Below are 25,606 nucleotides of genomic sequence, written 5' to 3'. Positions count from 1 at the left end.
CTGTGCCTGCCTGGGTCTGTGCCAGCAGCAGCAGCAGCAGCCTGGGGGTGGGCGGGGGGAGCAGGCCTAGTGTAAGAGGCCTCGGGATGATGCACAAAGCCGCTGGCCCCAGCGTCTTTGGAGCTGCTTCCAAGCCTGACACCCCTTCTCTAGAGGAAAGCGTGCCCCCAGGGACCTTCAGCAGGGCAAGGAGGGACTCGGCCTGGCTTTCCCTTGGTCAGAAAGTTAGTTCTAAGAGGGAGAGCGCTGTGGGCCTGGAGCGGGGGACTCCTTCTCCTGCACCTGGGGCTCCTGGGGCACCAGGGTGGGGATGCCTGACCCCTCCCCCTTCCCTCACGCCTCTGCCCTGCCCTGTCAGAGGAGAACCTCCAAGCTGGGGCCTTGTGGGAAGAGAGATCTGCTCCTTCCAGCCCCTTAGGGCCTTGGCTGAGATCCCTCTCCCCATTAGAGGAAGGTCACAGGAGGGACTGAACAACCTGCAGATGCCTCCGGGCGTGGGAGAGACCCAGGAAAGGGGAGCTTCTCCAAGAACTGGCACCAAGTGCCCCCCTTAAATAACACCATCAGCCAAAAAAGAAAAAAAACCACCACCACTCAAGAAAGCTCTGGGGAGCAGAAAGGCGGTGGGTGGGTGGGTGGGGGGAGCGCGCCAGCCCTATAAACAAGGGAGTGGGTGCGGCAGGTTTCCTGGCTCTCCTCTGCGATAACAGCTGTGGAGCTCTGCGCCTTGGGGCGGAGGGAGGTCTTCCAACCCAGGGGCTTTGTTACCCAACGCTGGCCTCAGTTTCCCTCAGCCAATAAAAGGAAACTAAGTTTGAGGAAAAGGAAAGCGGTTTTATTTGTCAACAAATGAGGAGGGCGGCGACTCATGTCCGAAAAACCACCGTCCTGCTCTTTGGCAGCGGGCAGGGGTATTTATACAGGGGGAGATGGGTAGGGGTCCGCGAAGGGGAGGGGAAGGGGAGGGGAAGGGGTCCGCACAGAGACAGTGGGCGCCAGCTCAACAGGGAGCTGGATGGGTGTCAGCTCCTTCATCTTAAGGGAAGGGGAAGGTGTGGAGGCACAGAGAGGGGTGATCGCCAACTTGTTTTCCTTAGGGCGAGGGGGAAGGGTCTGCAGGGAAACCGGTGGGCGCCAGCTTGTTTTTCTTCCCAAGGGGAGGGGAAGCTGCAACAAATGGGAAAGACAAGTCATCAATCCTGTTAATGCTAGATAAGGGGAATTGCAAAAAATGGGGGAAAGACAAACTTGTTAACTGTATCAGCTTCACTCTTACAAATAATCCACCTAAAAAAATCCTATGTCAGAAGTATTTGGGGGCTTCGGTTCTCCCTGTAGGAATCAGATAGTCTCCCTATAGGAATGGGGCAGGCATGTGCTCCCGGGGTGATTTCCGGGTGCATGAACGCCGGCACCCAGCGCTGACCCTGGCAGAGGGTGGCCTTGGTCTGGCTGGGCCTGAGGCCAGAGGGGGTCTCAGCTCTGGCAGGTCACACGCCTGAGCAGCCCGCGCTGCTGGAGTTAGCCAGCGTGTTCTGTGCCTCGGGGAGGCCCCATCTGGGACACTGGGCAGCCTCCGTGCTGGACAGCACAGAAGGCAGAAAGCCCCAGGGCGCCACTGCCCCAGGCCACCACGTCCTCCGGTGGCTCCCCCTGGCTCGCAGTGCAGGTTCCCGGGCCCCAGAGCCACGGCCTGGGCTCCCTGCAGGCGGTCAGTGGCCCCTGAGGGGCTGACCGGGCACCCACGGGTGTGGTTCTGGCAAGGGTGCTTCAGCATCTCTTTTTTCTGGTTTCGTTTCTGTGGCCTGACTGTTTGGTTTCACTTCTCAATCTGCTGGTTCCAGGAAAACAATGGGGAGGAGTGATTCACACCCATATAAAGGGGTGGAGGAAGGCCGGTGTCCGGCTGCCGGCTCCGTCCCCAGCTCGCAGGCTCTGTCCCCAGCTCGCAGGTAGGAGTCGGGCTGGGAGGGGAGCCCCACAATCCCAAAGCGGTGAGCTTCTGCCTTTGTAAGACCCACTCAGGGCACCTTCTAGAAAAGGGGTGACTGCCTGGGGCACAGCCCACCCCCCTTCCTGCATCTGGCCAAGTCTTGTGGCCCCACAGGGGTGACCAGGGACCCCTCTCTCAGGGCCCATCTTTGGGAGGGAGGCCTCGCGGTCCCTTGATGCTGTGATTTGCAATAATGTGTGCTTTGGAGCTGGTCCCCCTCGGGGACCTCGGGGTTTCCTGAGCAACCAGGCTGTGTTGTTATGTTAATGAGGCGACTTGTTATGTTAATGAGGCGGCCGTGGCTTAACCCCAAGGTGACCAAAGGGTGGGGCTGGTCACCTAAGGCGCCAGCCTGGTGATGGCGCTGGAGCTGTCTCCCACCTCCGAAGCCTGAGGTGCAGGAGGCAGCTCAGCGGTCAGAAGCCGGGAGTGAAACTGTCCAGGTCATGGAGCCTCCATGCCAACCTGCGGGGCCCGGCTGAGACATGCAGGGGCCGGGCCTGGCGCCCCTGCAGAGCGTGGCCCGCTCCCCATCCCCTGGCATGCACCTCAGCCCCGGGCTTTCTGAGCTCTCTCCTGTTACAATAAACGCTTCTGAGCCGTGAACCCCGCGGGCCCTCTCTGACCCCTAGGGGTCGCGTGGGACGGGAGGTCTGCAGCAGGTGGGTCAGAAGCCCAGGTGACCTGTCCGTCCCTGCAGCTGCGAATGGGGGTGGGGTGACCGGCTGGGGGTGGGTGATGGGGCTTTGCCGGGAGGCTCTACAGCTTTCTCCGGGTGGGTGGTTCAGAAAGGAGCCCCCGGGGTCTCTGGCTTCTGCAATGTTGGTCTTTGTGGGGCCGAGCCCGTTCCCAGCCTCTCTGGTGCGGCTCTGTGTCCACTCTCTCTGCTGCCCCTGAGATCACCCGTCGCGGGGTCTGGGCCCGCCCAGGGACCAGGTCCTCACAGGGGTTCCATCTGCCCACGCCTGCCCCCAGATGAGGCGCCTGCACTGCCCTGGCTGACAGGGCGCGCCGCCCACCCCCCACTCATTCCCATCGGGCAGGGACCGGTCCCAGGCCCAGCGTCTGCTGGCGTGGGTCTGCGTCCAGCGGGGCGGTCTCTGAGCCTTCGGGAGCTCGGGCCCAGGTGGGGGCGACCAGCGGGGCAGAGCACGGTGGGGGCTGGTGCCACTTTCTCTGCCGAGATGGCGAACAGGAGACAGGAGCGTGACCACAGGGGCGCGCCCGGGGGCTGGGGCAGCTGGCGTTGCCTCCCCACACGCCTCCCCACACCTGCGGGCTGCTGTCTCTTGAGCCACAGGCGACAGACACATACACATGTCCCAGCCCCAGGGCCGCAGACCGGGCACTGGGCCCCTGTGGGGCCTGCAGATGGGGTGGCTGAAGGGAGGTCAGGACGCCTGGTGAGGGGCCTCTCCCTCTGTCCCTGCAGGAGATCTGGACGCGCCCTCTGGCCCCGAGCGGGCACCAGCTCTCGCGTGACGGCCGGGATCTTGACCGTCCCCGATTCCCTCTGTCTTCGCTTCCTGACACCACCCAAAAGAAATGAGTTACTTGAAGCACCCACGGCCCCACAAGGCAGCAGCGAGACAGGCAGAGACAGCCCCAGCCCCGCAGGAGGGCACGCAGGACCCCCCCTGCCTCTCCCAGGACCAGCAGGTGCAGGGAGGGGACCGGGGCCCACAGATGGTAGCGGTCGGTTGGGTGCAGGGATGTTCAGGAAGGGCGCTAAGTGGCTGTGGGGTGCCCCCTCCCCCACGGTACCAGAACCTACATGTCTGGTCCAACCCAACAGCTCAGCTGGTGCCGCCCAGCCCCCATGGGTACTTCTGAGAGCCCCAGAGAGAGGCCCAGGCGAGGGCAATGATGGCCCTTGTGGATGGGGGTGGGGGCTTCTGCCCCAGGCGCTGGCTCCTCCCTGGGACTTTGCAACCACCCGCCCCCACCTGGCAACCCCAGGCCCCGCTGCTGGCAACCCACCTCCACCCCTCCCCATCTAAACAGCCCCCACGCGGCAGCAGCAAAGCCTCCCAGGACATGTGAGGTCCACCCCTCACCCCTGCCGCCCACCCCTCACCCCTGCTGCCCACCCCTACCCCTGCCGCCCACCCCTCAGCCCTGCCATCCACCACCGCCACCCGTTCTGCCCCCAGTTCCCGGGGTAATGGCCATCCCCGAGGCCAAGGCCTCCTAGCCCGGCTGCCTCTTGCAGGGGCCCCAGAGCAGCCTGTTCAACCATTATGAGGAGAAGGTGCGGCCCTGCATCGACCTCATCGACTCCCTGCGGGCCCTGGGCGTGGAGCAGGACCTGGCCCTGCCCGCCATCGCCGTCATCGGCGACCAGAGCTCGGGCAAGAGCTCCGTGCTGGAGGCCCTGTCGGGGGTCGCCCTGCCCCGAGGCAGCGGTGAGTGGCGGGGGGGGGGACAGGTCAGCAGTGCCCGCAGAGGCGGCCGGACACCTGGGGCGAAAGCACCCGGGTCCCACGGCCGCAGAGGCCGGCACCAGCTTCGGGCCCCGGGCGGCTCAGCGGGGCGGGTCTGCCTGTCCCCCGGCCCCGCGCTGAGCCCCTTGGCCGCCTCGGCACCCTGAGCGCCAGGCCTGGGCCCCGGGGGCTCCTGGGGCTGCCTGTGCGCGCAGCTGCGCTGCTCACCTTCCTGCCGGGGGATGGCGGCGTCTTTCTCCAGCGTTTCCTCGCGTTTCGAAACGTCCGGTGACAGGGGAGGGCGTGGGCAGGATTCCCCGGAGAGAGGAAAGGGTGTCTGTAGGGTCAGCCGCTGCGCGCGTAGGATTTGATAAAATAATTATAGAGGAAATGAAGAAGACGTGGCGTCGTCAAGGTGGGGAGAGGGTGGTCCTGCAGGGTCCCCCTCCCAGCTTCCGCCTGCGCCCCCACACCCGCCAGGCCCGGCAGGGGTTCGTCCTGGGCAGAGGGGAGGGCGTGGGGGCGCGGGGACCTGGGGAGGGAAGAGCCAGGACGCCCGGAAGGCTTCCTCTTCAGGGTGACGCGGGTCTCTGGGGAACTGTCCCTCAGGCATCGTGACCAGGTGCCCGCTGGTGCTGAAGCTGAAGAAGCAGCTGCAGGGGGCGCCGTGGAGGGGGACCCTCAGCTACCGGACGGTGGTGCTCAGCCTGCAGGACCCCTCGCGGGTGGAGTCAGAGATCAACAAAGGTGGGTCCCCCGCTGCGGGCTCTGCGGGGGCCGCGGCCCAGCGCCTGCCCCTCCAGGGCCTTGGGGCCTCCTCAGTCCCACCGGGGAGCCCTGCCCTTCCTTCCCGGCTCTGCCGCGGGCTGCCGCCCACCCTGCCCCTCCACCTCCTCCGGCTCCCTCCTGCTCTTCCTTTGGGTCTTTTCCTGCCCCTCCTCTGGGGGGCGGTGTCCTGCGGAGGACCCCCAGTCCCAGCCCACACCCCTGCTGGCCCTGCTGGCCAGGGCCTGGTCACCCTGTGTCCACACAGCTCCCGCCATGGGCCTGCCCACAGGTCAGTGAGCAAAGTTTACCAGATTCAGTCCCCGAGGTTCAGTGGCTCCGGCATCCTCTTCTGTGTCCCTTGGAGGGGCCGAGGGCCGTCCCCCTCTGCAGCCCTGCCCCTGTACCCCAGGCTTCTCCCCTTTCCTGCTCTCAGCCACCAGGCAAGCAGGCAAAGGATGACCCTCACCGTGTGGGTGCCTGGGGTCGGGCTGCGGGCAGGGCAGGCCGGCCAGCTCGAGGCAATCGAGGAAGCCCTTAGCCAGTGGCCTGATGACAACCCCCCGCCACCGGGAGCTGGTGACCCTCAATCTCTGTGGCCTGACCTTGTCCTTTGCACGCGCACCCTGCAATGTGACGGCTGCACCCACATCTCCTCACCAAGGCCCCCCAGTCTGTCTCCAGCCGTCAGCAGGTCCTGCAGAGCCTGGCCCTAGTTCCCCAGTGGCAAGGATCCCGGGGCTTGGCGGAGGGCAGGATCACTGCCACCCCCCAGACCCACCGAGTGGGCATCTGGATTTTACCCAGACCCCTCCCCCACCCGCTCCCACCCTGTGGGTCAGATGCCATGAAAGCAGAGAAACCCGCCCGGGCGGGGCCGTGACAGGATTCAGGGGCGCAGTGCACACTGAAAGCACAGGGCTCCTTGTGCAAAACACTGGACTTGCCTGCAGGCGAAAGCAGACCTTTGACCCTCTGGCCACGGGCCTCCTGGATGGCACAGGTGTCTCTCTATGACACAGGTCCTGGTTCGGGGGGCCCATCTTTTGGTCTGGGAAGTCTCAGCCCCATGTGGCCTCAGCGCCATGTGGCCACTCGCGAGGGGCCACCGGCTGGTCCCTGCAGGGCCTCAATTCCACCCTTTGTGCGTCGCTTGGGGTCCTCATGAAGGGACCCCTAGAGTCGCCATGCCCTGTGGCCTGGCCACCCGGGGGCTCCCACGGTGCCTGTGAGATGTGCTTCCAGCCCAGCCACTGGGGACCCCACCTGGGAGGGGAGCAGTGGGAAGAATTTGTGGGTGTATATTAAAGCCACCGCGTCCACGGGAAACAGTACAAAGAATAAAGGAGAGCCAGACCCGAATGCCCAGAGGGAACACCTGGCCCGTGTGCCTTCGTGCCAGGTGGAGGGGGCTGTGGGGTCCTGTGCCCCGAACACGCGTCACCTCTCAGACGCTCACTCATGAGGACCCTGGGTCTCCCCGCTTGGCCTCCGCAGCCCAGAACACCATCGCTGGGCACGGTGTCGGCATCAGCCACGAGCTCATCACCCTGGAGATCACCTCCCCCGAGGTCCCGGATCTGACCCTCATCGACCTTCCGGGCATCACCAGGTTGGCTGTGGGGAACCAGCCCCCGGACATTGGGGTGCAGGTGAGCCTGTCTGGAACTAGGGGGGTTGTCGTGCTGACATCAGAAGACGTCTGAGGACTCTGCTTGTGTCCCCAAGTGTGCAGGTGGCCCCAGCCCCACTGAAGGGTCAGGGAAGCAATAGGAGGGCCCTTGGCTCGACGAGGCCCGGCCCATCCCTGGGGAGCGGGGTGGGGGTCAGCGTGCGGGCCCAGGTCCAGGGCTACCAGCTGCACTGATGCTCTGAGCATGTCAGCAGTTTGATTTTACCTGAAGTCTGCTAATTTTAGCAGTAATTTAAAAAACGATTGACCCTACATGCGTTCATCCGCACAGGCTGACCGCTGGTTGGGCAGGAGAGGCCAGCACCGTGGGTGGAGATAGTGCGACCCAAGCGGACCGCCCCCATCAGGGAACCTCAGGGCAGGGTCTGGGAAAAGCCAGGAACTTACCAGAAACACCTGCAACGAGTCGACTTGCTCAGTCTGAGGAGCCTTTATCCTCACATGGGGATGGCCTGAAACAGAGGGTCGGCGGCTCCCTCTTTTGAGGCCCAGACCCTGAGCCTGGCCCCTCCGGCCCCCCGGCCGCCCCGCTGGGCACCCGTGGGCTCCTCGCCCCACTGCTTCATGACTGGAAGGACCTCCTCCAGGGGACTGTTCTGGGGAGCAGTCGTTGCCCCGAGATTCTGTGAGTCACAAAGTGACCCCACAGGATGGCGCAGGAGTGAACTGAATTGCACGGACATGTAAGAACGTCTGTCCCCGGCGACCTGCCCTGCAGGCTCCCATGCGGAAGGAAAGGGCGCTGGCGCGGGCTTTTGAGGGGAACCTCGCCCGCGTTCCCTTCGCCTGCGTCCGAGAGGACGTTGGAGTCTCTAGTGAAATGGCCCCTGCGAGCCCCCTCAGCCCGCGGGCGGGGTGCCAGGCTTGGGCTGGACTGCGCGGGGACATGCCCGGGGTCGCCCCAGCACCCGCCGCTGGGGAAGGGCACATCGCGACAGGGCCCACGGCTTTTGGGGGCACCATGCACACCCCAAACGTAGAGCCGCACCACACACACACACACTACAGTCACACCACACGCCACGCACCACGTACACCCCATAGACCCACAGCACACACACACCACATGCATGCACCCCTGCACACACACACTACACACACTGCAAGCATGCACCCCTGCACACACACACTACACACACACCGCATGCATGCACCCCTGCACACACACACTACACACACACACCCACAAGCATGCACCCCTGCACACACGCTACACACACACAACGCACGCATGCACCCCTACACACACACACTACACACACACACACCCCGCATGCATGCACCCCTGCACACACACACATACACACACCGCACGCATGAGCACACTCCTCCCATCAGAGGCAGCAACTCAGGCGTCAGGGGGGAGGGCGGCTCTGCAGGGAGAGGAGACCAGGGAGCCTGATGCGGGCAGGGGGTGGACCTGCTGGGGCGGCACCGGGCCGAGTCCCAGCCCAGAGGCCAGCAGGGGCTGCACTTGGGACAGCCGCCCTGCCTAGCGTTGGGGTGACCAGGACGTGCCTTCCTTGTGCCCCTTGGCCCCAGATCAAGAACCTCATCAAGATGTACATCCAGAGGCAGGAGACCATCAACCTGGTGGTGGTGCCCTGCAACGTGGACATCGCCACTACTGAGGCGCTCAGCATGGCGCGGGAGGTGGACCCCGACGGCGACAGGACCCTGGGTGAGCACGGGGAGCCAGCTCCAGCCAGAGGGGAGGGAGACACCGGTCTAGAAGGTGCTGGAATGTGGCCGCCTCTGAAAAGGCCACGCTCCTCTGTCCCAGCGAGAACCCGGGGCCAGGGCCATCTCCACTCACAGGCAGGCGTGGGTGTGTGGCCGGGATTTAGAGGTTTTCTTCTTCCTTTGTCCCTCATTTGCACTCACCCCCATTCTGGATGTGGGGCCAGGCTGCCTTGCGTGTCCCCCATGAGGGTCCGGGAGCAGAAAGGCCGTCAGCTCCACTGTTGCACAGGTAACGTTCGCACCACCTCTGGGTGCGAGAGGCCTGGGTGACAAGTGGACCTGTTGCCAGTCGCCTCTGTGGTGCCCGTCTGCAGAATTCATATTTGGCCTGGCTCTTCCAGGGGCCTGGGCACCCCTAAATCCCCTATAAAACACCCTCTCCCTGGACGAGTGCAGGAATGAGCCTGAGAGCCGGCGACCTGGTCCTCCCGGCCGCTGTCCTCAGATCCCACCAAGACACGGGGTGACCAGGGCCTCCCTCACTGGCAAGCCTCAATTTTTATGCGCTCATACTTTGTCCCCGAGTAACACGTGCTCAGGGATCTTCGTGGATGGTTTCTGGTGCCGGGGAAGGGCCTTCCGGGCTGTGGTCTCCCCTCCCCGAGGCGCTGCTCCCATAGCACGACCGTCTGCGTGACAACCTCGAGGCGGAAAGGACGCCCTCGGGCAGGACGGTTAGACTCAGCCAGCAGCTCCCTGGCCCAGGAGCCGGTGCTGCGGGAAGAGGTAGACGAGATGGCCGGCCGTGACCACCGAGCCGGGGTCAGGCCAGGACCAGGAGGCGGCGTTCAGGTGTCCGCCGTGAGCCGAAACGCAGCGGTGATGGCCTCATGGGCCACAAACATTAGGAGCTCGAGCTTCCGGCCCCGTTGAGCAGGAAGGCTGGGCCAGAACCCGATGGGGGGCACAGGTCTGATGTGGGGGGGCGCCTGGTACCCGGTACCCGCGGGCGCAGGAAGCAGCCTCTAGACTTGTGAGACAGGCAGGGAGAGAACCGGCGGCCTCGCAGCCGGGGACAGCTGTGGGGGCTGCATCCTGGCCATGCGGGAGCCCCTCGCCCATGCCAGCCCGTCCCCCTGTGTCTCGCCTTCCCACAGGGATCCTGACCAAGCCCGACCTGGTGGACAAGGGAGCCGAGAAGAACGTGCTGAATGTGGCTCAGAACCACGTGTTCCCCCTCAAGAAGGGCTACATGATCGTGAAGTGCCGGGGCCAGCAGGACATCATGAACAAGCAGAGCCTGGCCAAGGCCACCGAGAAGGAAATCAGTTTCTTCCAGACGCACCCGCACTTCAGGTGAGTGTCCGGAAGCGGCACCTGCCCGGCGGCCCAGGCCCTCCTGCTCTGCTGCCAGAGTCCCCGGCTCACTCCATCTGGTTGCTTCCTCTGGGCCCTGCGACCCAGTGGCCCCTGATGGCATTACCGGTGCGGGGGTGGGTGGGGGGCCGCTGTGGCTTCCCAGAGTGCTCTCTCCTGCATGATCCTCTGAGCCCCACACCAACACCCACGCAGGAGAGGGTTGTCCTTTTTTTTTTTTTTTACATTTTCCACTCTTTTTTTTTAAAGGTTTATTTATGCATACAAGAACTGGGGTGTAGCCCAGAGATGCAGGGGGGTTAGAGGACTCACCAAAGACAGAATGAGGAGCAGAACAGGCAGATCCACTGAAATACCCTGCTGAGGGGAGCAGCGGGGAGACAGGAGAGGTCTGCTGCGCCCTATGGGTAGCTCCCTGGCCGAGGATCGATCTCCTGCTGCAAGGGCTGGAGTGCTTCACAGTGCTGACGCTGAAGCACTTGCACCACCAGGGAGGCCCCGGTCATCCCACTTTTATAAACGTGGGTGGTGAGTGCATGGAGACAGACCTCCCTTCCTCTCTCTCCCAGGACCGTGTCCTCTGCCCTCAGTCACCGCGATCAGACCTGCGGTGGGGCCCTCATCTCTGAGGGCCTGTAGGCGCTCCTCAGTGTCCGCTGGCTGGGCTGGCCCTGGGTTCTGAGGTCAGAATCCAAAGGTTTGCGTTTCCAAAAAGCCCCCCGTGGAGGCGGATGCAGCTGGTCCAGGGGCCACATGTAGGGAAAGTGCAGTGACCCCCGGGGTCCCGCCTGAACTCCTGTTATCAGCAGACCTGCTGCAGCCACCTGCCTGGGGTGTGGTCCTGGGCAGGCGACTCACCTCGCGCTTCCATGTCTGCCTCTTTCTCTGAAATGGATAGTGGTGAAACACTTCAGTGTCTATGAAGCCCTTTAGTGCCAACTGTAGATGTAGTGTCATTCAGTAGAACTCTCTAGAACCTACTCATCTGGCTTGATTGAAAGTTTGCACCTGCTGATTATAACTCCCACTTCCCCATGCCCAGCCCCTGCAGCGCATGCCACCCTCTGATTCTACAAGGTTGACTATTTTAAACTCTGGCGTGTGTGCGGCCACGCGGTGTTCGCCCTTCTCAAACAGACTCGCTCCACTCAGCGGCATGCCCTCCACGTTCATTCCGCTGTCACATCGACAGAACTTGCTTCTTGTTCGGGGTGGAATGTTCCATTTATCCATCCATCCAGCCTCCAGCATTGAGGTTGCGTCTGCGTCTTCCGGAACGTGGACAAGCACGCCTAGGCGTGCTCCTGTCTCTTTGAGATCTTGGTTTCCTTTCCTCTGGATATGTACCCAGAAGCGACATTGCTGGATCACATGGCTGTCCTCTTTTCAATTTTTCTGAGCCACTTTGGCACTGCTCCCCACACAGCTGCAGCAGCGCCCAGGCGCCCAAGGTCGCCACGTCCTCCCTTGCATTTGCCTTTCGCTTGTTTTGTTCTGCAAGACCCATCCTAGCAGACGGGAAGTGGTTTTGATGGGCAGCACCTAGCTGATAAGTGACCTTGCGTATCTTTTCATACACTTATTGGCCATTGATATCTTCTTTCATGGAAGGAATTTCTATCCAACTTTTTAGCCCATTATTGGGTTTTTAATTGTCTTTGTTATAAAGTTTTAGAAGATTCTTATATATTCTTGTAATAAACCCTTCATCAGATACGGGCTTTGAAAGTACTTTCTCCGGTTCCATAGGCTGCCTATTCCTCTGTAGATCATTCCCTTTGCTGTGTAGGAGCTTTTCAGTCTGATGTAGTCCCCACTTTAGTCTAAAGTTTAGTCTATTTTTTGCTTTGCTTGCCTGAAATTTTGGTGTCATATCCACCGAATCATTTCCAAGACCAATGTCATGAAGCTCTCCCCCACTTTCTTCCAGGAGTTTTATAGTTTCAGGTCTTAAATTAAAGCCTTTAATCAATTGTCAGTTGATTTTTGTGCCTGGTATAAGATAAGGGTCTAGCTTCATTCATTTGCCTATGGATATCTAGTTTCCCCACATTTGCTGAAAACACTATCCTTTCCTGATTGTGTATTTTTGACATCAAAGGTCAGTTGGCCATATGTGCATGCATTTATTTCTGGTCTCTCTAGTCCATTTTATGGGTCAATATCTATTTCTTGATGCTAGTACCATACTGTTTTAATCACTATAATTTTGTGATATGTTTTGAAATCTGGAAGTATGATGCCTCGAGCTTTGATTTTCTTGGGTTTCGTTTAACTGTTGGGGATACAAAATTAGTAGAAGAATAAAATATGAATTTGGACAAACCACTTTATATATACAAAGTTAGGTTGTTTTGTTGCCTGATAAAAAGATCATTAACCTTATGAGTTTGTTGGGATGATTAAGAGAAAACGACCAAAACGTTCCTAGCACCATGCTTGTGAGGTATAGTCTCCCTCCATAATTAGAACCCATCTGCCTCAGGTTCCACCTGGCCTTCCTGAGGGCAGGTGGCCTTCCCAGGGCTGAGTTCACCAATCCATGCTCCAAGCCCAGTCCAGAAACTGAAGCTGTGTCTTGTTTCAGGGCTCTCCTGGAAAATGGAAAGGCCACAGTGCCCCGCCTGGCAGAAAAGCTGACCGCCGAGCTCATCTCACACATCACTGTGAGTCAGTGGGTTGCTTTGCAATTTTAAAAACTGCCCAGTGCTGGGGCTTCCTACCCAAAGCTGCTCAAGTCACTCCCAAGGTCACGAGTGGGCTAAGATACCCTGCCAAACTGCCCAAAGGAGCAAACCAGCACATTCTGAAAACCAAACCCTCAAGGTCAGAGGCTCATAGGAGAGTGTCTTTCCCTGACACGGAAACAAAGAGTTGAACCAGTCCACTGGGAGGCAGCAAAAAAGCCAAAGAGGAGAGCGATGAAGGTTTAGCGGTGTCAAAGGAACCAACGCCGGCTTAGCAACTTGTCCTTCTTTTTCGTGGGTTGTTAACTTCATGGTGTAAAAGCATTTCCCCGACCTCAAACTTGTAAGAAATAGTGTTCAGTTTTTCCTGGTTCTCAAAAATGGGAACCACATGCAAGGTCTCATGGCATCATTAAGGAGAGGGGGCCCTGGTGCCTAATGAGATGTAGCACATCTGTAGGGCCTGCAGGTGGGAGGGGGGGCTTCCTGCCGGGCTGAGCAACAGGGAAGGCTGATTGTTACCTGCGGCCGTGCAGCTGAGCCCAGGCCTGCACCCCAGGCCCTGAGGAATGATGCGGCACCCCGGTGGAGGCCTCCCTCCGGGGGCCAGGGCGCTCCAGCCCCTCTGTGTGAGCCACCTGGGGAGCTTGTTAACACCCAGGGTCTGGATACTATTTCTCCACATTTAAATAATTTGAAGTTAAAAGTTGTACCATTTAAAAATTTTTTGAGACTCAAGACAACCATGATGATCATCATCTGAAAATCAGGAAAAGGTGAATCCATTTCTGCCTCTAGAGTCACATTATCCAGGGAAAAAAAGGGCAGAAGGGCCCGTGAGAGCTGCTGAACTTCCCCTGTCCAATGTGTGGGCCTGCTCCTCACGGACGCCTCCCGGCCACCCGCCCCCACGCCGGCCGCAGGGAGCTCACTCTCCACAGCAGAGCTTGGCTCCGGTCTCCTCAGGCGTCTGCACCTGCCGCGTTCGCCTGGGCAGGCTGCAGAGGTGGCGAGCAGGTACCTTTGGAACTCGTGCCTCCTAGCTCAGCGGAGACACCAGCAATTGCTCGTCTGAGCCCCGGGTCTGCGTCCCGCCGTGCGCTGCAGACCTGGGACGCCTGCATGACCCACGGGCAGCCACCTGGCGGGCCCGGGTCCTCCCTTGTCCCAGTCTTCATGGTCCTCTGCAGCGGTGACCGTTAAGCCCGGACCCAGCCTGACACCAGCACCCACGATCGCAGTTGGGGCTCCTGGCTGGTCACCCACAGACGGTCACTGAGGAGCCTTACAGCCATTCCAGGGCGCTGTCCTCTGAACGCAGAGCACCACCAAACCAAAGGCCCCCGCGGGCCCACAGGCGCCCCTCCACTGTGCAGCAGGACCCAGGGCTCCGTACCCGGTGCCGCCTTCCCCGCCCTGGCAGGCCCCGTCCCGGCAAGCCCCGCACAGTGACGGGCAAGCCGGGGCCCCTGGCGTTCCAGTGGGATCTGCCTGTAAACTAAGCTGCCAGCAGCGTTTCACCCACACCCCTTCACTGTTTCTGTTATTTTGTTCAGAAATCGCTCCCGCTCTTAGACAACACAATAAGGGAGAGCTACCAGCAGGCGACGGAGGAGCTGCGCCAGTGCGGGTCCAGCATCCCCACCAGCGAGAGCCACAAGCTGTTGTTCCTGATAGAGGTGAGGCTTCTGGGCTCCGCCGCCTCCCACGCCCGGAGCCCGGTTCTGTCCGCAGGCCCCTGCAGACGGCCCGGCTTGGGGCGGTCCTCTGAGTGTCCCTCCCGGGGTGGGCCGGGACCCTGTTTTGCTGGGGCTGCACTCCAGGGGTCTACCCTGGGGGCGGGGGCGGGCCCATGAGCTGATCCCCTTGCAGCCCCCCAGTCCCTGGCACCCCACACTGCAGCACCATGTCCTTGCTCTTTAAAATAATTCAGCATAGATTGATGATTTTAACGTCATTTTCAGAAAATAAAGGGGTTCAACCGTGACATTGAAAAGTTAATAGAAGGAGAAGAAACTGTAAAGGCGAAAGAGATACGTTTATGTAACCGAGTCAGAAAAGAGTTTAACAAGTGGGAGCTCATCCTTCAAGACCATAGGCAAAAAGGTCAGTGCTGGGGCCGGGTGACCCCAAAGGGGTCTCGTACTCACCGAGGTAGAGCTGCCTCTGGCACCTAAAGCGTGTGCGCAGAGCAGAGCATGCTTGCTCCAGAGGCCGTGGGCCTCAGCAACCGCCAGCCGCTTCCTACCCCCAAGGCGGCCTGCCCAGAGCGAGGCCCTCGCTCCCAACCAGAGGCAGCTGGGCCAGCTCTGCTTCTCCTCACGCCGTGCTGTGAGGACAGACCATGCACGCACCCAGCTCCCCCTCTCTTCTCCCCCCGGCCCAAGGCCAAAGGGGGCAGTGGTGGGGCAAGGACCTCTCGGCTTTGCCAGGCAGAGTCTGGGCTCCAGTGGTGCCCCCACCAGAGGCCTGTGAGCATGTGTGTGGGTGTGGGTGTGTGCACAGGTGTGTGCAAGCATGTGATGTGTGCCTGTGCTCCGGCACTTGATACCAGCACTATCCACTTTGGTGGCAAGACCCCAACGACAGTGGGGCGTGTTCTTGGAAGATCTTCAAGTTCTTACAAGAATGTTTGGTGTCTATTTTCATTGAACGAATCAGACCCTTTTCTACCAGTTATGGTTTTTTTAAAGATTTATTTATTTATGTGTACGAGAGCTGGGGTTCAGCCAGAGGTGTGGGGGGTGGGAGGGTTCACCAGAGACAGAGCAGGGAGCAGAGCACGTGGATCTACTGAAATCCCCTGCTGAGGGGAGCAGCGGGGAGACAGGAGAGGTCTGCCACGCCCTGTGGGTAGCTCCCTGGCCGGGGATCAAACTTGCCTGCAGAGGCTGCGGGCAGCTTCATAGTGCTGCATGTTAACCCCTTGAGCCACCAGGGAGGCCCCTTTTCTACCAACTATGAATTTCTATTTTTTTTTTAAAGATTTATTTATTTGCTTGTTTGTTTATTTATTTATTTATGCAAGCACTGGGTACAGTCAGAAGCACGGGAGGGTGAGAGAATTCACCAGAGCCAGAGCGGGGAGCAGAGCAGGCAGAAGGACCGAAGCACACTGCTGAGGGGAGCAGCGGGCGGCTAGAGGGGTCTGCGCGCCATGTGGGACCCTCCTCCGGTGGCCGGGGAGCAGCCGGGGATCGAACTGGTGCTGCAGAGGCTGCGGGCAGCTTCACAACCCAGTGCTCAACCGCTGCGCCACCGGGGAGGCCCCCAACTATGAAGTCTTAATGTCTCTCTCAGGGCGATGACTTAAAATTGCAACATATTTTCATAGAATAAAATTCGTGTTTTCTAAAAGTGGTATCAGGCCATGAATATTTTTTCACTATGAAAAAAAAACTCCAAGTAGAAACAACACTGCAGGTGCCCCTGGGAGGGGGTGTCAGAACGCCTGTGGGATGATTAGGGTTCGCGGTGGTGAATGCGTTTGTTGTTGCAGTGAAAACCATTGTCCACAAGGAGGTGTCCCAGTACGAGGAGCAGTATCGCGGCAAAGAGCTCCCCGGGTTTGCCAGCTACAAGACCTTCGAGGCCATCGTGCAGCAGTACGTGAGCCAGCTGGTCGAGCCCGCCCTCACCATGCTGCACAACGTTGCGGGTGAGGCCTCTCCCACACGTCTCGGGGACCCCGCTCCTGGGCGCCTCGCAGGCTGGCCCAGCAAACACATCAACATAGACAGACTCATGGGACACAGCGGCTCAAGTCAAGGGCCAGAGGCGGGGCATGGACACAGCTGTGAATTGCAGAGTACATGGGACCAACCACGGCTCGGTGTCCTGAGCGCAGGCGTGGGGGGCGGGGGCCAGCAGGGAGAGGGGCCTCACACACCAAGGGGAGGACCACTTCCGGGCATGAAACCTCGCCTCTAGATGTCTGTCCTGCCCCGACACGCCTCACCCTCTTGGGGCCCGCAAGGGAGAGTCAGACGCAGACCCCGCAGAGGCGCACACCCCACAAAGATGGCAGGAATTAATCTCTCCCTGGGATTGACACCCCCTTCTCTCTTGGGCTGCAGATCTGGGGAGCTGAGCCCTCGACGGGGCGCGACCTGCCTGTGTCTTTTACCCCTTCTCACCCCACCTGCATTTCACTGTGTCTTTGTTCTTTCTCGCATTAGAAATGATTGAGCTCAGTTTCATCGACACAGCCAAAGAACGTTTTGGTGATTTTCTGAACCTGCATCAAGTAGTCCAGGTGAGCGCCCAGTTTGCTTGCCCATCGTCCGGCGGCCTGTCCGCGTCTGGCCCCGCGTGGCTCTGGGTGTGTGGTCTGGAAGCACGAGCCCAGGCTCCGGCCGTGGGACTGGGCAGGCGGCTTTGGGGAAGGCGGCTGCTGTGCTTCCTCTCGGAGCCGTTGGCCTGTGCTCCTGGGCTTTTTAGCCCACGGCCTCCAATCCGCAGCCTGGCAGCGCGGGGCTGCCGCTGGGGCCTGAGCACAAGGCTGGTTAGGGACGGGTTGGCGATTTGAATCGTTTTCTAGCAAAAGGACAGCAGGGCCTACAAGGCCCCTCCGGAGCTCTGTGGGTTTCCACTAAGCAGCTCGAACCCCTTGCAGTAAAGGGGAGAAGGGTGTTCCCGCTCCCTTTGAATTCAGGACAAAAAATCCTCTGGCCTGGCCTGGGCCAGTGGATCAATAGCTCGTTCTGTCACTCCGGGCAGCCAGAAAAAAAACTTCGATTACGTCTCCTACACGTAACTTAAGTGTCCTCTCCGAGCAGCTGATGAGTCAGGTGGGACAGGGGCCTGCGGGAGGGCGGGCCCGCCAGGCTTGGCAGCCCCTGAAGCTCCTGTCAAGCCTCAGGCCTCCTAAGGCCTAAGGTTATTTTAAGTGTGATGTTCCGCATAATAGCAGTTTTGAAGTTGTTGAAACTGCAGGGGTGTAGGGAGGGGAGAAGCCAAGGCTTCTCGTTCTTATCCAATCAGAGCAAGATCAAAAGCATCACACAGAAACAAGTGGGAGCAGCAGAAAACCTGATCCGGCTTCAGTTCAGCATGGAGCAGCTGGTCTACTGCGATGACAGCATCTACGGCCTGGTTCTGAGCAAGGTCCGGGAAGAGACGTTCAGCCCTGCGGTCCAGACTTTTGCGAGTCTGCAGGGCGCCCACCCTTCAAAGGCGAAATCTCCGATTTCCTCCTTCACTGAAATCGGGGTGCACATGACCGCGTATTTCTTGGTGAGTGTGCAGGGGCACGAGTTGAGGGGCCGTCAGGGTGGCCCCTTCTGCAGCCCCTTCCGCGGTATGGGCGCCCCACGGCTGGAATCGTGATGCCCGCTGACCCCGTGCAGGCCCTCTCGTGACTGCCCCATTGGGTTTTTAATGAGCAGAGCCTGTGCTCAAACTCAGTCCCACACCCGACATCCCTTCTAATTTGTAAGTCCGATAAAACCTACGCTGTGTGTCAATCGCGACGGCGCCACCACAGCCTCGGCAAACACGACCCGTGCTCACATTGCTCACACTGACTCAGTTTCTCCGGGCGCTTACAGAGTGCTCAGCCTTTTTGTGGGGTGCGCCTGTAGTGTGCTCACCCCGCAAAACATGATGAAAATTCCCTTACCTTAATTCCTTGCCCCAATAGACTTCAGGCTCCCAGTCCCGCATCCAGGGGCGAGAGCATCAGGGTGCGTGGAGAGGAGGCGCTGCGGGGGCGGGGTGGGGGCTTCCAAGACCCTTTCATTTCTTTTTTTTTAAAGATGTATTTATTTATGCATACAAGAGCTGGGGTACAGACCAGAGATGTGGGGGTGAGAGGACTCCCCAGAGACAGAGTGGGGAGCAGAACAGGCAGACTGACCAAAATCCACTGCTGAGGGGAGCAGCGGGGAGTCAGGAGAGGTCTGCCGCGCCATGTGGGTAGCTCCCTGGCTGGGCATTGAACTCGTGCTGGAGAGGCTGCAACAGCTTCACAGTGCTGAGACTTAACCCCTGCGTCACCAGGGAGGCCCCCCGAAGTCCTTTCTTAAGAGGATAGCAAGTAGGCTTACAGGACATGGGGTCTGGCTGTCGGGCAAACAGGGTCTGCCTATGAGGAGGGGCATTGAAGTGAGTCCCAATTGCCGGGGGCCGTGGGGTCAGAAGGTCCACCAGGGAGGGGTTGAGGGTCAGAGAGGGGCTGAGGGCTTCCTGTTAGGTGGAGGCAGGAATGTCGTGTGGGTTTGCTGAGCCACGAGGTGACTCCTCAGGGCCGAAGGAGGAGCTGGGTACAAAAGCCCAGAGAGAAACCTGCCAAGACTTGTGGGTGGCCCCAGAGTGGGGACAACAGACCGGCAAGATTTAGCGGGGTAACCCTGCCTTCATCCAAGAACCCCGAGGCTTCCCTCCAGAACCACAGAGCTGGGGCGGGGATCCCTCCAGCCAACCCTTCTCCCCCCGCTTCCAGGAAACCAGCAATCGTCTCTCCAACCAAATCCCGCTCATCATCCAGTACTTCGTCCTCAAGGAGAGCAGCGAAGACCTGCAGGGGGTGATGCTGCAGGTGCTGCACGAGCGGGAGCACTACTCCTGGCTGCTGGAGGAGCACAGCGAGACCGCCAAGAAGAGGATCTTCCTCACGGAGAAAATCGACCGGCTGGCCCAGGCCCGGCAGGCGCTCTATAATTTCTCCAGCTCCAGGGGGTAGCTGCTGCTCCCCCTCAGGTCCTTCCTCCTTGCGCTGCCTGCGAGGGGTGGTGCAGGAGGCCCCTTCTCCTGTGGGCAGACCCTCCTCTTGCGCACCAGTCCTCTGGGGCGCTGCTCCTAGGCCCGCAGTTCTCGCCCTGCGCCCCACCTGCCTCCACCGCTGTGGCCCGGCCTGCCTCCCCCAGCGTGCCCTGCCCATGGTCCTCGGAGGGGGGCATCAGCATCGTCCCTCTCGTTTCCAGCCCCTAGCGCGGCTCGTCGCTATCAAGCGCTCAGTGGCGGCCACACCACAGACCAGCACGGAGTCCCAGCGGTGGGCTGTGGGGCTGGTGTCCCCGCCGGCCACTTTCAGAGGCAGTTGGCCTGGTCACCTGTGCGCCATCCTCTGCTGGACCATGTGTCCAGCCGGCCAGGAGCGACAGCCGAGGGACGCCACTCTGCTCCGATGAGCCCCCACGGCAGTCTCGAGTCCTGCAATTTGATCCTTGATAAGGAAAACCGTATTTTGAAAAGCATAGAGGTCACCGCTACGTCCGTCTCTGGACTGGAAGAACAGAGCTGCTTCCCCGACGGCGGCCTTCCCGGACGGGGTTCGGGCGCGAGTGACGCCACGGCCGCAGACTTCCCGCGCCGAGCCGGTGCCGCAGGTCATGTGCACGAAGCCTGTGGTTCCGGACCCAAAACATAGCAGATCCTTTCCTGGTCAGGTTCCGCCGTCGCCACCCACAAGGCCTCCTTGCCCGGGCCCGCGCCCGAGCAGCCCCCACCCGCGCCTTCCCTCCAGCTCTCACCTGCAGTTCTTGGACGCTTTTTGAGCCAACCTCTGCGTCTGCTTTAGACACGAGCCCGGCTGCCTCCCACGGGCGGGTGTCCTGTTCCCAGTTCCCAGCACCGTTTGTGGAAAAGCCCGCCCTCTCCCGTGGGGCTCGACCGACCCCACCGTCCTGCCCGCTGCGCTCCGCGGGGCGGGGTCCCGGCTCCTGCTCCGTCCTCTCCTTCCTGCGCTGGGCCCGGTTGGCTGCCTGGAGGCCGAGCCGCACTTTCCAGGACTGTCGCTGTAGTGAGTTTTGAAGTCAGGAAGTTTGAGAAGCTCGGCCTTTGCTTTTTCAGAAACTGCTTTGGCTCTGTGGGGTCCCGTGAGAACCCACATGAATCTTAGGCTGGGTGTCCTGTCTCTGCAAAGGCCGTCACTGGCATTTTGACTGGAATCGCACCGAAGGGGTCGATCCCTCCCGCGGTGCTGACCTGCCGGAGCTGCAGCCTCAGGGGCCCTGGCGCAGGCGGCCTGTGCCTGTCCCCGCCTGCGGTTCCTTCCAGCGCGTTGTGTCATGTCCAGTGGACGCGCTTCCCCTTCCGTGGTCACTCCGAAGCGCGTGGCCATTGTAGACGCGACTGTTTTCTTCATTTCCTTTCTGATTGTGCACTGTTAGCTCACAAAAATGTAATGAATTTTTACGTGTTGTTTTTGTATCTTGCTGCTTCGCTGCACTGTTCATTAGTCCTGACGGGGTTTTTTTTTTTTTTTTGGTGTGAAATCTTTATGTTTTGCAGAGAAAATTGTACTTTTCTAATTTGGATGCCTTTTAATTTTTATCTGGCTTAGCGGCTTGCTCCACGACTTGAGTAGCGTTGACTAGAGTGGCCAGGTCGGGGCCCCTGCCTGAGTTTCCTGCCACTTGTGTCGCAACATTTAAGGTAACGATTCTGAGAAGAAAGGCTCGAAGACAACGCTGGCCCCAGTGTAGGCGTCCTTCACGTCTTTTGATGTGGCTTTTCCCCTCATTGGGTGAGTCGGGCCATGTGTACACAGAGTAGAAGAGACGAGGGAGGGTCTCGAGCCCCGCTGCGCGCCTCCTGGCTCACTCCTTATTATAAATGTTGTAATAAAAATAAAGCTTGCGAAAAATGAAGTCTGATATTTAATATTTGTTCCATAAATTGAATATTCCAACCCTCCCCTCGATGGTTCCATGTATTTCACACACGTACACGTTCGCACACACGTGTACAAGTGTATACACCCAGGCACACGCACGTGTGTGTATACACGCAGTCAAGGCTTCTGATTCCCCACCTCAGGACCAGCCCCGACTGGTCCTGACTGGTCCAGCTGCAAGCCCCAGGGAAGGCGCCAGGGCCGGAGGGAGTCCACGTGTCTCTCAGGCTGCGCAGCAGAGGCCCCCCGCTGCGGGTTTATCACAGGGAAGTTTCTTCTCTGAGGCTCTGGAGTCCAGAGTCTAAGGTCAGGGACTGGGCAGGCTGGTTCCTCCTGGGGCCGGGGGGAGTCTGTGCAGCCCCTTCCCAGCCTCTGGGGGCTCCAGCTGCTCGCGGGGTTCCTTGGCCTGGCTTCCCTCCAGTCTCTGTGTCCACCTTCAACTGGCCGTTGTGTCTCCACGTCCCCTCCTCTCTCTTACAGACGCCAGCCCCGGGGTCTGGTGGCTCGGATGAGATGGCCGCCTCTCCAGAGCCTTAGCATCGTGATCACATCCACAGAGACCGTCTCCAAGCCAAGCCCTGCAGGCTTCTTGGGGGACAGCACCCGCCCCTCACCTGACGTCCCAGCAGGTCAGAGCAGGGTCTGGACCTGACCACGTAAGCTGACCACGGCGACCAGCACTGCAGGGCTCGTGGTCTAATCACCCAGGAGCCCCCCCTCATCACGGGGCCGGGTTCCTCCCCCGTTCACCCCTCTCCCCCGGGCCTGCCACACCCTTGGCACCTGCCACAGCACCTCTCAGAGCTGACCGGCGCCCTCACCCCTCCAGTCTGTGGGCAGGTTCAGGCCTTAGCTGCCCTCCCTGCCTGGCAGGCCGGGCAGTGTGGCCCCGCTCAGCAGACAGCAGTGGGGGCAGATGGGACTGGGGGCTTCCACACCCGCCCCCACATACGGGCACAGCCCCTGAACAAAACGCAGGAGTAAAACAAAGATGTATTCCCTGCTCTTGCTTCTTACCCCAGACTCACCACACACATTACACACCTGACACACACACATGCACACGCATGCACACGCGCCCTCCCCCGCTGTCACTGTGAACACGCACGCGTGCACACGCGCCCTCCCCTGCTGACTGTGGTTCAGGGTCTGGTTCCCAGTGGGGTGCAGGCCCAAGAAGCCCACCCAGACGAGTGAGAGCGAGCGGCGCCCGCAGCTGGTGCAGGGGGGTGGCCTCACAGCCCTGGGCGCGGGCTCCAGAGGGCGGAGGCCTGGGGTCTGGGGGAGAGAAGCGGAGGTGGCTAAGAAGGGGCCGGATTCGGGTGGGGATTTGGCTTTCTCTGGCTGGTCCTGACCAGGCAGCCCCAGTGAGGAGGGATGCAAATGTCTCCTGGGAGAAGCCCCAGAAAATGCAGATTGATTTGGGGGGCGGGTCTGGGCAATATGGGCAGTGGTCCCTGACCAGCGACCAGCGACAAAACCGGCCTGGGTGGCACAAAAGGGCCCGCAGCGTGGAGAAGGCAGCTCTGCCCCAGGCAGGTGCTTTCCTGGGGTTCCCAAGCTGCTGGCCCTGAGGCTCTGCCCGACCTCCCAGCCAGGCTGGTCTCCGCAGGCCCTGCCCCTCCCGCCCTTCCCAGCACTGCCCCTCCCCGCCCTTCCCAGCACCACTTGCTCCTCCCAGCTCCCTCCCGCGCCCCTGAACTCCATCCAGGCTGGTCCAGCTGGCTGACTTTCCTTTCTGGAAACCAAAAGGAAGAAAAGAAACCGAAATCCAGCCTGAACTGACAGAAATGGGCGCTGTGGGGGCGGCGGGGGAGGGGCTGGAAAGAAAGTCCAGGGGCCTGGGGCTTTGCTCCCGAGCTCGAGCTCCCCTGAGGCCGGGCCGCGGGCCAGCGCTCTGGACTCCGCTGTCCATTCATGCGGCCATTTGTGCTCGCGCACACGCCCTTCGTTCCTCATAGGAACATCTGTCGAGTGCTGCACCCTGGGGGGGTTGGGGGGGAGAGGGTCTGACTGGCCCAGGGCAGGATGCACCCCCCCAGGAGCCAAGACAGGCTGAGGTCGACCCAGCAGGTGTGGGGGGCATGAGGTTCTGAGGAGACAAGTCTGGGCCTGGGGAGAGCCCCGAGAAGCTGTGTTCTAAGGAGAAGCCCGGCAGGTGTGGGGTGCAGCGCCCTAACTGGGGAGCCTCCCACCCATCCACACAAGCGTGTGGGACTCCATGAGGAGGGTGCTGTGGGCTGCACATGCCGAGCAGAGCAGGTTGGAAGACCCCATCCCTCCCCTGCAGTGGGGCACCCCAGCCCCTTTGGAGGGTGCTATCAGTTTCCCACAGGTTTTTGGGGAAATGTACCACTGGAGCTGGGGCCCACACGTGGGTGCACAGGACTGGGGTCACCATGACACCAGCTCAGCCCTCCCTGTGGTGGGGCAGGCCAGTGGGCTGCAGGGGATGAACAGGGCCAAGGGAAGACAGGCAAGGGGGCGGGTGTAGGGGGGTGGGATCGTGTGACGGGCCATGCTTGCTTCCCTGTGAACGTCCTGCGTTGGCCAGAGGCACTTTCGTGGAGGGGGAGCAAGGGCAGGAGGCAGGTGTGGCTGCACCAGGTGGGGCCCAGGAGCACGGAGCAACTAGAGGAGCATGGAGTGTGACTGGGAGGCACCAATGAGCTGAGGAAGCAGCAGGTGGTTCCGGGCACAAGCAGGGCTTCCTCGGAAACAGGCAGGTGGAGAGACAGCAAGCTTTCCCCGAGGCCCCCATAACCTTTGGGGGACCCGCCCTTCAGTCTCAAGGGAGGGACACAGTATCACCCATGTGGGAGGTGCCGGGGTTTTGGGGTCCTGCAGTTTGCTGATTCAGCCACACCTGGGAGCACTTTCCACCCTGCTGACGCACGTGGTTCTGTGCAGGAAGGCCCACCTGGTGGAGGGGGCGGCCCACCCCGCCGCGCCCCACTGGCCCATCCCCTCTGAGACAAGGCATCTTAGCCTGAGCCAAGGCTGGTGGGGCCGCCAGCGTGACTCCAAGTTGGAGGGAGCTCCCTGTGTTATAGAGCAGCCCCGATATTGAACGGGTTCCTGGCTAGGGGTCCTCACCCGCGTGCTTACAAGGGTCTTATGAATACTCCATGACAGGCACACACAGAAGGTTCATAAAAGGTTTATTGACAAGGGAAAAGGAAAGAAGGAAAATGGACAACTCAGGGAGAAAATAGGGAAATAAAGTCTTTCATGCGTCCTACCCGATCCGCCGACCTGGAAACCCAAAGGCACTCTCAGCTGGCCGAACGCTGCGAGCTGGCGGGGAGCCAACATGGGGGACCCCTCCAAAACCCACGTGTCTGGCTTTATACCAACCTGGCTGCTGAACCCCACCCTCAGGTCCCAGCCACCTTCCCTTGGGTGGGGATGGGATGTGGAGTTCCCAGTGTCTTTGGCTTTGGCCTGGGGTGGGGGTGGAGGCCACAAAGCCTGTATGGAATGAGCTTTAGGACAGCCTTTTCCCCCTAACACCTGGGCCGCTGCGTAGACGGACATGGCAGCTGTGACTTGGCAGGGAAGGAGAATTTATCCCCAGAAGAAGCCGACGTTGGGGGTGGGGTGCAGAAGTGTGAGGTGCTGTGGGGCTGAGCGGGAGGGGCAGTTAGGGGCCCAGCCTGACTCCCATGGAGAGAGACCCATCCTCTCACCCCTCCTGGCTTGTTGGGGCGCTTCTGTCTCGCAGAGGCAGCCACACCGAGCCAAGCACCTGCATCTGGGCCAGGCCTGTGTTATTACTGAAGCGCACCCGAGCCCCGGGCGGCTCCAGGGAGCTGCCTGAGACCAGCAGCCATGTCAGTCATCACGAGCCCCCCAGGCCCCGGCACTTGCACCTCCCGAAAATGAGCCCCCGGGTCTGCCCCTGCGAGGCCAGACCACTCTCACGTCCCCCTGCCAGGCCAGACCACTCTCACGTCATCTGGTTTCCTGTGGTTTTTGAACCAGAGCCCGCAGGAAGAGCATCTTGCTCGGCGTGCAGGCAAGGCCACAGCTTTCCTCCCAGCGCCCGCCACGGCTGCACTGTCCCCAGCAGAAAGGGCTGTCAGGCCGTTCCCAGGAGCAGGAGCGCGGTGGCCTGCTGCACGGGGTTGCCCAGACCCGCCTGGTGCCTGCGGGGCTGCAGGGGGCAGTGCTGGCCTCCCCTCCTCTCCTCACCTGGCCCCGGGTGTATTTGGCTTTGCCTAAGGGGGTGCTGGAGCTGGGGCAGGGTCCCCAGGGACTCTGAGCTGAGTGAAGGAGGTTGGAGGCAGGGTGTGAGCAAAGGAGATTGGAGGTGGGGTGCCTGTCCCTTCCAAAGGGAAAAGCTCACCTCACCCCCAGAGCCGTGCA

The 25,606-nt window shown here is 60.6% G+C and overlaps 1 protein-coding gene across 1 annotated transcript; it reads left to right on the top strand.

The window, feature by feature from the left end:
* Positions 1-1,895: 1,895 nt before the first annotated feature.
* On the top strand, positions 1,896-20,239 carry MX2 (MX dynamin like GTPase 2). The gene is made up of 14 exons (XM_037524922.2): positions 1,896-1,952; positions 3,426-3,652; positions 4,206-4,398; positions 5,026-5,163; positions 6,679-6,833; positions 8,417-8,555; positions 9,715-9,913; positions 12,522-12,600; positions 14,178-14,300; positions 14,586-14,727; positions 16,121-16,279; positions 16,800-16,876; positions 17,605-17,856; positions 19,064-20,239. Exons 2-14 carry the CDS (start codon positions 3,539-3,541, stop codon positions 19,301-19,303), a joined length of 2,010 nt encoding a protein of 669 aa, XP_037380819.1. The 5' UTR covers positions 1,896-1,952; positions 3,426-3,538; the 3' UTR covers positions 19,304-20,239.
* Positions 20,240-25,606: the final 5,367 nt, after the last annotated feature.

Source organism: Talpa occidentalis, unplaced genomic scaffold (genome assembly GCF_014898055.3).
Source record: "Talpa occidentalis isolate TD23 unplaced genomic scaffold, MPIMG_talOcc4v2.1 talOcc4.4, whole genome shotgun sequence".
NCBI classification, from domain to species: Eukaryota; Metazoa; Chordata; class Mammalia; order Eulipotyphla; family Talpidae; genus Talpa; species Talpa occidentalis.
Note: the sequence above shows the minus strand (reverse complement) of the source record. Positions and strands in the feature narration are given on the sequence as shown.

Bases quoted from the DNA above. Each gene is read 5' to 3' on its own strand.
- MX2 (XM_037524922.2), top strand. From the start codon at position 3,539: ATGAGTTACTTGAAGCACCCACGGCCCCACAAGGCAGCAGCGAGACAG. The intron at 5,164-6,678 runs GTGGGTCCCCCG...TGGCCTCCGCAG, and splicing joins GGAGTCAGAGATCAACAAAG to CCCAGAACACCATCGCTGGG. The intron at 14,301-14,585 runs GTGAGGCTTCTG...CGTCATTTTCAG, and splicing joins AGCTGTTGTTCCTGATAGAG to AAAATAAAGGGGTTCAACCG.